Here is a 14,056-nt window from a genome sequence, read left to right as displayed (position 1 = left end):
GCTATTATAGGGGTTTGTGTGTTTGTTTACTTTCTATGAAAATGGTAATGTCTTTATTATTGTGTGAGTGTGGGACTCCAGGATACTGTGGAAGCCTGTTTGAAAGGTAACATAGTATAAAAATATATGAGTGGACACAAAGTGTCAGAGCTGTTCAGCGTGCTTACCCACATGTTTGCTGACTGGCGCCATATTTAATGACATCAGTCCCAGCCTACGTCCAACACTTGCTCATCTCTGCTACTTTAACTACCTTCACCTGGCCACAGGTGCTTGTATCTCCTCCTCGTGCTGTGTTTGGTCTCATGGAGCTCTGTTCTGGGCTCCTACTCGATGCTCTCCATAGAAGCACATGGAAGGACAGGTTTACAACTATAAATGACAGCAGATAAAAATATTAGAATTAATGAAAAATTGAAGCTATAGTTGTGCTGATTGAAGTGCTAAGGCGGTAAAAAGGTGATAAATGTGTGTTAATATATTTGTTTTTTACACCAGAGCAAAACCTAGTTAAAAAAAGAAGCTATTTGGACCCATTTTTTAATTAAAAATGGTTAAATTTGCAGTTGATATATTAACAGTCAGTGTAATGATGCCATGAATCACTCTCTGTTAGATAGTTTAAGGTTCTCTATCAAAGAGCTTAGCAAACAATAGGACTACAAAACCTGACTGTACGTTGGTGCTTGCTGTACCTTTGAGAAACAAGCGCCTGAAGGCTGAGCGTGGTTTCACATTTAAAGGAACCACAGCTGTGTTCCTCTGAGACCCGAGCCTCCAGATAACGGTTCCCTTACACCAGCAGACCAGATAATGAAGGCTGCTTCAATGCTGTGACGCTGCTATGGAAAGTCATTGAAAGTCATGAAGTCTTACGTCAGGCAGATCGAGGCCGGCTGTCACATCGGCAGACCTCAGTGGTATTTGATCGTCTGGCCACTTTCCTACGAGAGCGGCTCTGATTACACAGACATGTGGCAGACGTGACGCACTGCCAACAGTCGACAGAAGCAGCGTCCAGCCCATTACAAATGACCACCTGTTGACATCACGCAGGGCTGCTCGGTGTGATGGTGTAAAGATAGTGCTACTCCTGCACACAACGCTGATTCCCAAGAGTCCTCACAGAGAAAACCACAGCGAGAGAGTGCATCTATCTCTGATGATAAGGATTTTGAGATCCATACATTTTATTTTAGGTGCCTGCCAAAACATTTAAGCTATGCATAAATGTTAATGGTTTGACAGAGACAAGGCAAATCTGCGTTACATGTGACCTCCAGTCTAAGCCGTGACCTCAACAAAGTCCAGGCCTGAGTTCAGCAGTCACTAAGAATAAAATAGGTTTCCTCCATGTCCTGTGCAGAGCCATGAAGTGGAGCACACTGTCCGTGACCCCTACTTTAAGCCTGCTTAGTGTGACAGTAGGTCAGTCATGAAAAAGGTTTCACCAACCTCAGAGTGTTAGGAACCCCGAGGCCACAGGGCCACAGGGCTGGGCGGTCTGTGGCTCCTGGAGCCGGCCTCTACAGGAACTGCAGCTGTAGCTGCTACTGAGTAAATACTCTACAATTAAAACAGTCTTTATCACATTTAAAGTGTAGCTGAATGCAATCTGTTCAGTCACTGTAATCACTCGTAGTTGGTGTGTGTGTGTGTGTGTGTGTGTGTGTGTGTGTGTGTGTGTGTGTGTGTGTGTGTGTGGCAACTAGTGACAGTCACAGCCTAGAGAGGCTGAGGTCATAGCCACAAAGTCAGCATAACGGGGAGGAAAAGAAACAAACCCCTGCTTGTCTGTCTGTACGGGTATATCAATGGCACACACACACACACACACACACACACACACACACACACACACACACACACACACACACACACACACACACACACACACACACACCAACGAGTATGTGAGTGGACGGGTATTAACGTCTTCATGGGGACCAAAAATTGGTAGTTTACTATACTTGTGGGGACCAAACTCCCGTCCCCACGAGTTTGAAGCCTTTTTGAGACTCAAAATGTGGTTTTAGTGTCAGGGTTACAATTAGGCTATGGTTAGGTTTAGGGTCAGGGTTAGGCATTCATTTTTGATGGTTAGGGTAAGGGGCTAGGGAAAACATTATGTCAATGAGATGTCCCCACAAGGATATAAATACACACATGCGTGTGTGTATATGGATGGCACTCACACACACCCTCTCTTGGCTGCCTCTGAGCACATGCCCTCACATTGGTTACTCTGTGACACATTGCCATAAAGCGGACTGTGAGGTGTGTGTGAACTTTGCCAGAAATAGAAGGACACACGAAGAGTAAGCGGCACACCTACATTTAACTCCAGCCGTCGGAGACCCCTGCTGGCACTCCCCAGTACAGGCTGCTCAGTTCACTGACACTGGAGTGATGCAGACGTCAGTATAGTCTGATTGATCCTTTAAACACACCTTCTTCTGTTCTCAGGTGTCCGATCCCATCCCGATGAAAAGGTCTAAACACGAAGACCTCTCATCACAAACTCCGCTGGCCGACAGAGCGAAGCAGCACGACTGGCTGCAGTCCCTGTCAACTCCCAACAAGGTCAGTGTCAAATCAGGAGAACATGCTGGTGATCATGATGCACGACATGACACGTGATGTCATGTGAAGATGAGCGGTTTGCTTTCTTTTGCAGATTTGTCATTTATCTGTTTCAGATCATTAAGCTCATTTTTATATCAGACACATAACCAGAGTGGAGACAAAGTCCAGTTTTCATTCTGCTCTCCAAACTTCCTGCTCTATGTGACAAAGTATTGATCCCTGAAACCTCAAATGTTTGCAGTAACTGTGCAGAAGTGCTTTAAGGCAGCCACATCGGACAGTTTTCGAGTATGACGTTTAAATCCAGAGTGAAGTGTGCTCTTTGACTTCAGATCCACACTTTATTCATTTGTTTTGGGAGCCTCGACCTGCTGGTGTCCTGTGGAGTATTGTCCTGCTGCATGACTTCAGTGTGCTTGTGGTTCACCTGAAACTGGCCTTTTTGTTCTTTTCAGTCAGGTGTGGGTTTGCCTCACAGCGCTCCCACTGGTGACAGTTTTCCACAGGTCTCTTTCTCGTTGTTGAATCATGAATGCAACCTTAACTGGGGCAAATTAGACCTGAACTTGTTCAGATGTTGTTCCCCTTTCTTTTGTGAGTCGATGAAGTGCTCTTTCCTCACCTGGGAAGGTCCAGTACTCTTCCAAGTTTTCCACATGTGTGGATGCAGGCTCTCACTGTGGAGCCTCAGAAATGGAAGCGAGCCTTTCCAGACTTTGTGCCACAATCTAAAGAAAGAACTGCGAGTTCAGGGTTGGATAGGCGTTTTTCTCTTAATGAATCAAATCAAAAGTAAAAATGTTGTATTCACCTCAGTCATCTTTTTCTACTACTGACATTTGTGTGACGATGTGAAACATGTAACTGACAAATATGCAAAAACATGTGAAATCAGGACACACGGCACTATCTTTAGATTTGGCATGCAGTGCTAATGGAGGCCACGTGCTGAGTGATGTTTGGTTGTACTGACCCATGTCCAGTGTGTCCAACACAACAACACATTTACACCAACAACTGAAGTGACTCATTCTACTCTTTGTACCCAGAATAAACAGGAAGGAAATGTTCTGATACAAGTGTCTAATATCCATGTTTCATATTTACATTATGTCAAAGTGAAATATTGGGAGTATTAACCTTGTGCGAACAAATATTTGTTCTTTTTCTTTGAACATCCTAAAACATTTGCAGTAACTTGCAGCTGTAACATGGTAAAGTTAATAAGTCCTAATAAAATTATGATTTTTCAGAAGTAAACAAAATCTCATCAAGTAATCCTCAGAAATATAAATATAATCACATAATAGAGGTCTTCAAAAAACAAATGATACATATATAACCCAAACAGGCACTTTGTCATTGTTGTGTTTAACCACGGTGACGTGTGCCACACTGCTGTCACGACTGCTGAACAGTCCACTGGTGTAATTTCACCTCCCAGTTTGGAGGTTTGACCTCAGAGGAGTTTGTACAGTGTTGGAGGTTCATGGAGATTCTCAGAGAGCAGAGATCACTGCCACACAAACCTGTCAACACTGCGACGCATTTTTCTTTGTGTGTTTGTCCTTTCTTTCTCTTCCCCAACATATCAGAGTCCATTATTACAGTAAACCAATACTAGTAAGAAGAAATCATATTAAATACCACGAAGTCGTCCTCACCCACAGCCAGAGAAGGGTCACAGTGTAAGTGGGCTCCTGTTCTTGTTCTAGCTGTGGACCTGTGACTGTGAGCAGCACTTCACATGATCACAACAGGGAACAGTTTCTTCACTGCATATTGTTGTTATGGCCAAGTTATAAAGATGTGAGCTGATGGTAAAAATGAATACATTTCATGTAGTTTTTTAATGGTCAGTAGTTGTGACCAATGGGAATGTCCTTGTTAACCCTGAACTCTGTGGCTCGGTGAATTTCCTCACTAACTTGAATCACTTTTGTTCTCCAGGGGCTGAACTGCATTCAGTCCAGGCAGAGGCCCTCAGCTTTCAGACCCTGGTCCCCCCACATCTCTGCAGGCGATAAGGAGCCCTCCAGTAACCCGCTGGCTCTGCTGAGAGACAGGTGAGAACAGCACCAAGTCCATTATAAACCTGGGTTTAGTAGGATTCATTTAAAGCCGGTGAAAGATGTGCGGTCTAAGGGAAGCTGCTGCTCATGAGGATGGCAGTCGCTTCGTTCAGCTGGGTATGTGGAGCTCCCACCCAGACGAGTGCTCTCTCACTTGTCTGGGTGGGCTGGTGTCACAGGGGTCAAGTCTGACTGTTCCACAGCTTCCCACACTCTACCATTCACACACATTTGACACACTCATGCCGTGGGCACCCACTTGGCACGGTGCTGCCAGCGCAGTCTGCGAAATATCACAGATGATCAGGCCCAGTTTCTCCTGAAGTGGGAGGAAAGAGCTGCGGGCGCTTTGACTGTTTCCCAACGCGTTTGGCTGCTGAGGCTGTTCAGATTGGACCGTGTAACACAGCAGTAACAATCCGTACTGTTGGATCTCTGTCTTGATAATCACCTTGGTTTAGGTTAATGTATGTAAAACAACACGCGTCACGCTGGTCTGGTTTCGTTTTAGCTTCTACAATTACAAGAGCCTAGAGAATGCAGTGGCCCCCAACGTCGCCCTCACTCCGCTACCACTAGGCAAGGTAGGGCCTCTGTCCCCATCGATACCCAGCACTTCCTACCCAAGTGGAAGCGAACCTCCAGGTGAGGGCGCACACCCCAACACCAGGCCTCGCAAGAGGAGAGCTACCGAGGAGCTCCAGTCCGCAGCGCATGAAATCCCTGGGCCTGCTTCCTCAGCAGCCAGCAAACCTCCGCTGCCTCAGGATGACAAGGACTCTGAGGTGGAGATCGAGGTGGAGAGCCGCGACGAAGGTAAGCAAAGAACGCTTTAACGATAATCAGATGTGTAAAGGTTGTTTCATTGTTTGGCTAAATACATGTGGCCCCGGTCAGGTGATCGTTTCATCCTCTCTCATCTCTGTGGCCTTTTCCAACAGCCGCTTCGTCCATGTCCTCCCTCTCGTCGCCATCTTTTACCTCATCCAGCAGCTCAGCCAAAGACTTGAGCTCGCCCGGTGTCCAAGGTCCCATCTGCACTATCGCGGCAGCTGAAAGCACGGCACCCACAGCCACATCGGTGGCAGCACCAGCCCCTGTCACCTCTCCAGAGTCGGGCCTGGAGTCAGAGCTGGAGAGCCTGAGGCAGGCGCTGGACAGTGGGCTGGATTCCAAGGAGTCGAAGGAGAGGTTTCTGCACGAAATTGTTAAGATGAGGGTGAAGCAGGAGGAGAAGTTGGGATCGGCCCTGCAGGCGAAACGAAGCCTTCAGCAGGTAATCCTTGTTGGAAGGCAACATGAGTATTATCCTAACTTTTGTGTATTTGCATTAAATACAAAGTGCAAGGTAAAGAGTGGAAGCAGAGGTAAATGGGAACTAACACATTTGCATTGTGTGACATGAAGCGGACTACCCTACAGGGGCCGTAGATTTAGATTTATCACTAATGACTTGTGTTTTGGCTTGTTTTAGCCGTCCTTAACAAAAACTCCACAGAGTGTGCACACACAGCAGATTCACTGAGCTTTAGTAGAAGTCTGTGTCGTTCCCCGCAAAGCTTAGCATGAGTTGGCAAATGATAACAATGGCAGCGGATGTTGCTGCAAAGGGAAAGGCCAGACTTCATTTTTATTTTTGGACCAAGAGCAGAACAGAGGCGGTGTGGGTGAGCAACACAAGATGCATACAGGGAAAGAAAAGCAGCCAGACGCCAGTCTACTTTCACTTTCCATTAGAGCTTAGATAGTGCATATCCATGTCCCCCACAAGCTAAACCAGCAGCAGAGCCTCTGCTCTCCTTCCTCCTGTGTTTAGTTCATCCTCATAGCTTTGTTTTCATTTCAAGTCTCTGTGAAATACAGGCTGTGATGGGGATGGACTCTTTTAGCTGTCACTGTAGGAACCAACAAAGCTTGATGACAGATAAGTTAGTCCCAGCTGCTCGTTTCCCATGAGAAGGCGATGGGCGTGTTGCCACGGCACAGACTGACTCTCTCTTAGAGATTTAGAGGAAGTAAACCCAGACTCTGTCAGCTGACCTGGCTTAGTGTAAACACTGACACTGAAGTGTGAGCAGTTCAGAGACAGGACTGTGACACAGGCAGCGGGGTGGGTCACGTTCCTACGATGCTCATTTAAGATGTTGTTTAAGCTCCGTGGGCACTCCGAGTTTCTCTCAGTGACACATCCATGTCTACGGACATAGTTTAGTTCATTCCTTTTATTGAAAAACGGGCCTGTTTGGAAGACAAACAGAAAGACTGTAACATTTGAGACATTCATTTCAAAGGCAACATATTCTGCTTTAGGACAGACCCAGGACCAGCCGTAACTCTGCGTTTGAGCGTGGATGGTAAAAGGCTGCTAACCCCCGGCTGTTGTGTTCTCTACTTTGAAGGAGTTGGAGTTCTTGCGGGTGGCCAAGAAGGAGAAGCTGCGGGAGGCGACTGAGGCAAAGCGCAACCTCAGGAAGGAAATTGAGCGTCTGCGAGCTGAGAGTGAGAAGAAGATGAAGGAAGCCAACGAGTCAAGGATCCGCCTGAAGCGGGAGCTAGAGCAGGCCCGACAGCTGAGGGTCTGTGATAAAGGCTGTGAGGCTGGGCGACTCCGTGCAAAGTATTCTGCACAGGTGATGATTCAGCTTTCAAATACTGTGTGTAATCCCTGTGAGCCAAAACATCAGGATAGAAACTGTAGTAGAGCAGGGGTGTCCAACTCCAGGCCTGCGGCCCTCAAGGCCATGTCTCAGCATGTCTTGAAGTTCTCCAGAGGCCTGGTAACACACCATGTGATTCAGGTTTGCTGACCCAGGGTGAGATCTAAAACCTGCAGGACACTGGACCTGGACACCCCGATGTAGAGCATCTGTTATTTAAAAACCATATCATATCTCTGTGATCCCCTTAACTAACAGTGAGATGTGAGACCAGTCGTGATGGTAGAAAATCTAGATGGTGCCCTCAATGTGAATGTTTCACTGTCCCAGATATTCTCAAGTCCAGCAGAGAAGCCAAGAACAAAAAAGCCACCATTCCTTTTCCCCAGTCAAAAATAAAGGGATGTGTCCCTGAGACGTCCGATATTCACCCTCCAAAAGGAAACGAGACGTCCCCCAGGCACCATGGGAAATACAGATTAGACAGCTGTGTCTGTGTACCTCCCTGCAGACACTGTAGTCGTCTGTGGGAGGCTGTCATTAAGACAGGATGCCATCATGAACTTTCTCAATGAGAAAAACTGAAAAACCCAACAGTCTGGAGACATCAGCTTGATACAAATGTGGACACATCAGTTAATAATGACTGTAATGATCTCAGAGAATATAAAACGTCATTCGTTGTAGGAGTTCAGAGGCCACTGTCCTACATAGTAACTCTTGCGTGATATAAACAGTGTGCTGCAGTAGGAGCTTGGAAAGACTGATGTCCACAGCAGAGCAGAGGCTGTGTGTGTGTGTGTGTGTGTGTGTGTGTGTGTGTGTGTGTGTGGGGGGGGGGGGGGGGGGGGGGGGGTCTGCTTTAAAGAGCACAGGTAAAAGAGGGACAGCCACTGTTGTTGTTTCAGTTCAGCTTTCAGAGATCGCTAAAACAACATTTTTACCGTATATTCTTATAGTTTCTTTGTGTACGCGTGCCCCGAGTGTGCGCCCAGTTAGTCTGAGTTGTGTAGCGTGAGGTCAGTGCTTTTGTCCTGCTCTCTTCTGCTGTCCCAGCTGATTTGTGGTTTGCGTTTTCCAGATCGAGGACCTCCAGATGAAGCTGCAGCATGCCGAGGCCGACCGTGAGCAGCTTCGAGCCGACTTGCTGCACGAGCGAGAAGCTCGGGAGCACCTGGAGAGGATGGTGAAGGAGCTACAGCAGCAAATCAAGCAGTAACAGAGACGGGACACCCAAGGACGTTCCCATTGGTGACAACTAACCAAGCAGCCAGCCTTACAGCTGAACCTTTTCCATTTGCCACCATGATCGCCACCCCATGAGTCCCACAGGTCACCCGCATCACACCACTGTTCCTGTGCTTGCCCCTCACTCTACTGGACACAAAACGTAAGACTTCAAATGGAGACACAGAGAAGAATGGAGGAGCGTTGTCCTTGTGCATGAAAAGTCTAGTGGTACCGTAGAAGAATGACTGGAAGCATGCATTTTCTGAAGCACTGACTTTTGCACCTCTGAACTCGTAGAACTGAAAACTGGAGCACAGTGAACGGCTCTGTAGTGCTGAGTGCGGCTGTGCCTGGATTTTCCTTCACAAGGACACAAGGAGAGGCTGTAGGACTGATATAAACTCATAACGATATAACATCAACGTGTGCACCTGCTGGGAGGTGTTACAGTGACGTGGCCAGGAGGGAAGGCCTCCACCAGCGCCTCCTGCCACGATGAACCCATAGGAGTCTGGAGACATTATAAGCTATTTAAGAGATTACATAGCGATATGTAGAGTACACAAGGAGCGTTTTTCTGTTTTTCTGTGCTATTGGAGTGAAAAATAAACAAATGGACTTCCCACTGTGCTGCGGGGGTTTGTCAGGGAGCCATCGCAGCCCATTGGGGCGACTCCCCAACCACGGTTGGATATGAAAACATGGCCAATGATTTTAACATGAAAGATTAGGTTTGGCTTTGTGTTCAACAGGCACATTTTCCACTTCGAATGAAGCCTCAAAACTGATCCCTACCAGTCACTTGGTGACGAGTTTTTAAATGAGCTCTTTTATTGGATGCTCTGCATACACTCACATACAAGTCGCATTTTGAGTGTTTGAGTCCTGAAGTCTGTAACACACTCCAGATGTTTTCGTGCCGTCGCAGTGGGCTGGGTGGTTGGTCTTGTCCGTAACCACAAAGTGTTCATTTGAATTAAAGTATGTACATATAAATATACCTTTCTTTTTTTAAACTTTACAATAATGAATCGCACTTTGTCATGAGGTAAAAACAGCCCCTCCCCCGTCGTACTCCCACTATTTTCAGCAATCTTTCTTTGAAAGCATCGTCTTATACGCGACTCCTACCATATAGCATTTTGTTGATTATATGCATTTTCAAAAGAATATTGCTGCTCTGTTTTCATTAGGCAAGTATTGTAAATAAGCAGGAAGCCGGTGTTGGGGGGCAGCACACTCTCCAGTCTGACAACAGGAGCACGAACAAACGTTGTATTCAGAAGCCGGAGGCTGTGAATCAGCCGCCACACTGTGGATGCAATACAATCAGAATGTACATTGTGTTGATGCTAGTTTTCCTTTAATTATTGATGTTGTTTTAAATGTGAAAATATTTTATTATTTGTCTGTTGTGTTGAAGTTTTTACTTTCTAAAGAAGAATACTTCAAACTAACAGTTCTGTTCACATTTTTAATAGAAAACTAATTTTCTTTATGCATGAAATTTGACAGCGTTTGCCATACTTATAGTCAGTTATTGGGCATTGATACTGTACATGTAAGGGTTTTATTGTGTTATGCAATATCAAGCAATTTGTCTTATTTTGAAATGTTATTAAAAAAAAGCAACAAGCCGTATGTTGTTCTTAAGACAAAGTCAAACTTCACACAAAGAAAAAACTAATCAATGCTGGAAAACCTAAAGTGCCTGAAGGAGGGCCAAAGGTTTCCAGAGCAGGACAGGTGATGCTGAAGCTGTCAGAGGGAGGGGCGTCACATCAAGCCCCGCCCTCGCTCTGCAGCTCTTTATATCAGTATTCTGAGAATCCACCAGTTTACTCGTGTTTCCCTTTCAGCGCAACGAACAAACTTCGCAATCCTAAAAAGCTTTGGGCGTTTTTCTGAACGATTGCTTTCCTCGCCCCGTACTTGAAATCAATTATGTGCACGCTGTGGCAAAAAAAGCCACCTGCTTTGGCAAATTGTTACTCTGGGTTTGGCAGAGCTGAAATTGGTACATTTTGTAGTTGTTTTTACGAAATAGCTAATGGCCTTACAGTGCTTGTGGTTTTCTACAAAAGAAGGAGACAATAATGACATTTGGCCTTTTGTCCTCCTGACGTTTAAAAACATTTTATTTTCTAAAGAACCATTTTGCTAAACGACGGCAGCAAAGCAGCAATAACAGTCCACATTAGTATACTAGCCAGTGTGAAGAGTTGAATAAGAATTTACAAATGTAAATATTTTTTCATTTACGATATTGTAATAATATATGTACATGGTGTTTCCTTTTTCAAAAACTCTTTTCTTACAATAGCTGGTGTTTGTTTTTTTTAACTTTGTGTTTTAACTGAGATGTTTCAAAAACAGTTCATCATAAGAGAATTTAATCTTTTTTTTTTTACTGTAGTCTTTATATGAAATGACTTTTTTCACCACTCATGAATTTTTAACAGTGTGTTTGGGATCAGCTGACCTGCAGTACAGGTCGCACACAGCTACACCTACTACATCACCGTGCTGATTCTTTCCCCTTCATCCTCGTGTATCTTTTTAGCCCTGTGCTGCTGCTAATACTATATACAGTACTAGAAATATTTTTATGTAAGAGGCGAGCGCTCCCATGTATTAATGCCACACATACAGTATGAAAAGAGGCTTGGCTTATTCATCTATTTCCTTTATTTCCTTGATTCTTCATGCCTTTCTCCTTCAGCACCACTGTTCCCTTCTCTAACGATACAGATATATTGTAAAGGAAAGGACTTTATGAGATTATGTTTGAAAATAGCTATGCTTATATACTACAGTGACTGAATGTACAGTGTATAGATGCATTACCACAAATAAAGTTGTTTGTCCAGATAGAACGACCTCGCTTCCTGTTTTTGGTGCCTTGTTAGCAAACAGCTATTATTTGCACTCAGTGCCTTTTTTGTTTTCACTTCTGACCGATGGATTCAGTGCAGTTCACAAAGAGACTGCAAGAATACCTCGGTCTAAACCTTGGTGTTGTAAAGTGGAAATACACATATGTTGGTCTTTATCTGGATTCATGTGTTGATAGTTGCTACTATCTGAGTGTTCCAGTAGAGAAGAAAAGTAAAGTGTCCTTTTACCATCAAAGAAAGTTGTGAAGGAAAAAGAGACTGTGGAGAATCAAACTGCAGTTAAGATGGGCTGCTTAATAACGTGGCAGTCCATGTCTTTACCGTTAAAACTATCATGTCCTCAATGCAGACTACAGCAGTCTTAGATGTGTGCTTCTACCGTGTTGTTTGGCAACATCCTCAGCACCGCCAACTGAGCTGTAGTTTCAAACCGTGACGCTCCATAAGACCTCTGTATTCTTCAGAGACGTGCTTCACCCTGTGGTCTGCATGTTTGTGTGGATTCTCTAATGAAATTTGAATTGATGATTGTGAAGCTGGATTAAACATTCAAGGATAAAGTGCTTCTGAACCACTGAACAGCCCAAATGTGGCCTGTGGTGTAACACACTGGGAGGTCAGTGGGACTGAGCAACACTTTATAAAAGCCATTTAATATAAAGATACATAAGAATTATTTTTATCTGTGAATTTAAAGCTACTGTAAAAAACCTGGACTTTTGGTGGGGCGGAGCTAGGGGGGGGCAACCCCTTGCTGTAGATCCGCCCCTTCCCCGTGCCCCGGCTGCCCCCAACTTTTATGTCCTTAAAATACTAATTACTTGAGATACTGATACAATAAATAGTGTTAAAGTGTTTTTGTGGATATTTAGTTTGCTGAATTTACATGTTGGGGATCTTCACTGAAGTATGATGTGCCACCCTACCTCCCTGTTGCCCTTCCTTTGCCCCCGTGGTATCCAAACACTCTAGATAAAGCAAATGAAGAAAGTGGTCCACAGCTGGGGATTGATCACTACAACAAAGCGTCATCTGGCATGTGCCTCGCTTTCAGTATGACTCGAGTGATTTTGAAGATATGAGTAAGAGTTGGATGTGAAACTAGAAGCTTCTGCTGTTTATGTGCTGGAAAGACAAAATAAACAAACGTGAGACTCGTTGGTTTCATCCTTCTAATCTCTAATTACAGGATTGACAGAATCAAATGAGCAAAAGAAGCAGCTCAGCGCGTTCCAACCAGAACAAGTTAATTAAAAGTGTACCGTGGCCATAATGATGATGAAACAAATAATATACACAGAGCTTCTGTCAGGTAAAACAAAGCTGAGCTCTTCCAGTGCAGAGGACGCTTTCAGCACTGCTGAAACACGACGTTCTTCTAGTTTCACCTTCTGTTTTCTTTGTGTGTGCTGATGTGGTTTCAGAGCAGCTTTGGAGATGCCTCCGTAATTACTATGAAAACCTTAAAAAGGAAAAGATGAGCTACAAGCACTGAACTACACAGGAATGTGCACTGGGTCTCCACTTAACGCCCACTCAGTCTTACAGCATTTGATGTAAACATTCATTAGTGTGTGCACACAGCAGCGTTGCACAGATGTGTGTATACAGTATATGTTAGCTGCAGACTCCTCTCTCTCCGCTCAGTGGAGGTTTGATGAGGTTTACGACATATTCAACCTTCAAATGTTGCTTTTAACTTCATTCTGTGGCGAAATCAAGACAATAGACGCAAACACAGACTCAAGCAAAGCAGTGATGAAACTGAAGTCGTCTGCTGCTTCCAAACAAGGCTGCTGTACTTCATCAAACTCCACGTTGGCCCGCAGTATTTCTAATGACCACTTGGGGCAGGGGGCAAAAATCAATCAGCCCCGCAATCTTTCATGTATATATATATATATATATATATATATATATATATATATACACACAAAAACATGTATATATGCCCACAGTGGTCATGTCAGTGGGGGAATCCGGGGCTTTCTCTGTGAATGTCACATTCACAGAGAAATGTGACATTCACAAAAACGTGTGTGTGTGTGCACATGTTTTTGTATGTGTGAAAACTGATTTGGAAATTTATTATGTCGTAATCATGTTATTTATATGTAGTATCCTTTTTGCTTTTCAGTCTTTCAAATACCAAAATTTGCACTAAACTTTATATTTTAGTCTGTCTGATTTTCTCATTTTGAAACATTAAATCAGATGTTATGATCAGTTACTCAGTACTCAAGCAGCCTTTTTTACTAAATACTTTTTTACTTTTACTTGAGTAAAACTATGTTGAGGTAGTGGTACTATTACTTGAGTACATTTTCTGGCTGCTCTGCCCTCCTGTGGTTGAGTCTAACAGGCGCACTGAAGCAGGCAGCTGTGGCTGAGAGCCTTCTGCTTGGTCTCACCTCCACTCCTCTGCTTACTGCATTCACTAAACTGGATCTGTGTGTGTGTGTGTGTGTGTGTGTGCGTGCGTGCGTGCGTGCGTGCGTGTGTGTGTGTGTGTGCGTGTGTGTTGTAGAACATTGTTAATGGAATTATCTGACAAATAGTACGGTTTGCTGTGTGGAGACTTTAACAGCCTGTACAAGTTCGGACTCTTGTTTCG

The 14,056-nt window shown here is 44.6% G+C and overlaps 1 protein-coding gene across 1 annotated transcript in view; it reads left to right on the top strand.

Moving 5' to 3' along the window:
• Positions 1–11,411, top strand: part of skia (v-ski avian sarcoma viral oncogene homolog a) — a 65,335-nt gene extending 53,924 nt beyond the window's left edge. Inside the window, exons 2-7 of the mRNA XM_063465420.1 lie at positions 2,467–2,583; positions 4,537–4,652; positions 5,170–5,474; positions 5,600–5,934; positions 7,058–7,288; positions 8,397–11,411. Coding sequence (XP_063321490.1) covers positions 2,467–2,583; positions 4,537–4,652; positions 5,170–5,474; positions 5,600–5,934; positions 7,058–7,288; positions 8,397–8,534 — 1,242 coding nt within the window. The 3' untranslated portion in view covers positions 8,535–11,411. The remainder of the gene's footprint in view (positions 1–2,466; positions 2,584–4,536; positions 4,653–5,169; positions 5,475–5,599; positions 5,935–7,057; positions 7,289–8,396) is intronic.
• Positions 11,412–14,056: the final 2,645 nt, after the last annotated feature.

The sequence above is a fragment of the Pelmatolapia mariae genome, linkage group LG20 (genome assembly GCF_036321145.2).
Source record: "Pelmatolapia mariae isolate MD_Pm_ZW linkage group LG20, Pm_UMD_F_2, whole genome shotgun sequence".
NCBI lineage: Eukaryota > Metazoa > Chordata > Actinopteri > Cichliformes > Cichlidae > Pelmatolapia > Pelmatolapia mariae.
The sequence above is the reverse complement of the archived record's forward strand: the minus strand, read 5'-3'. Positions and strand labels throughout refer to the sequence as shown.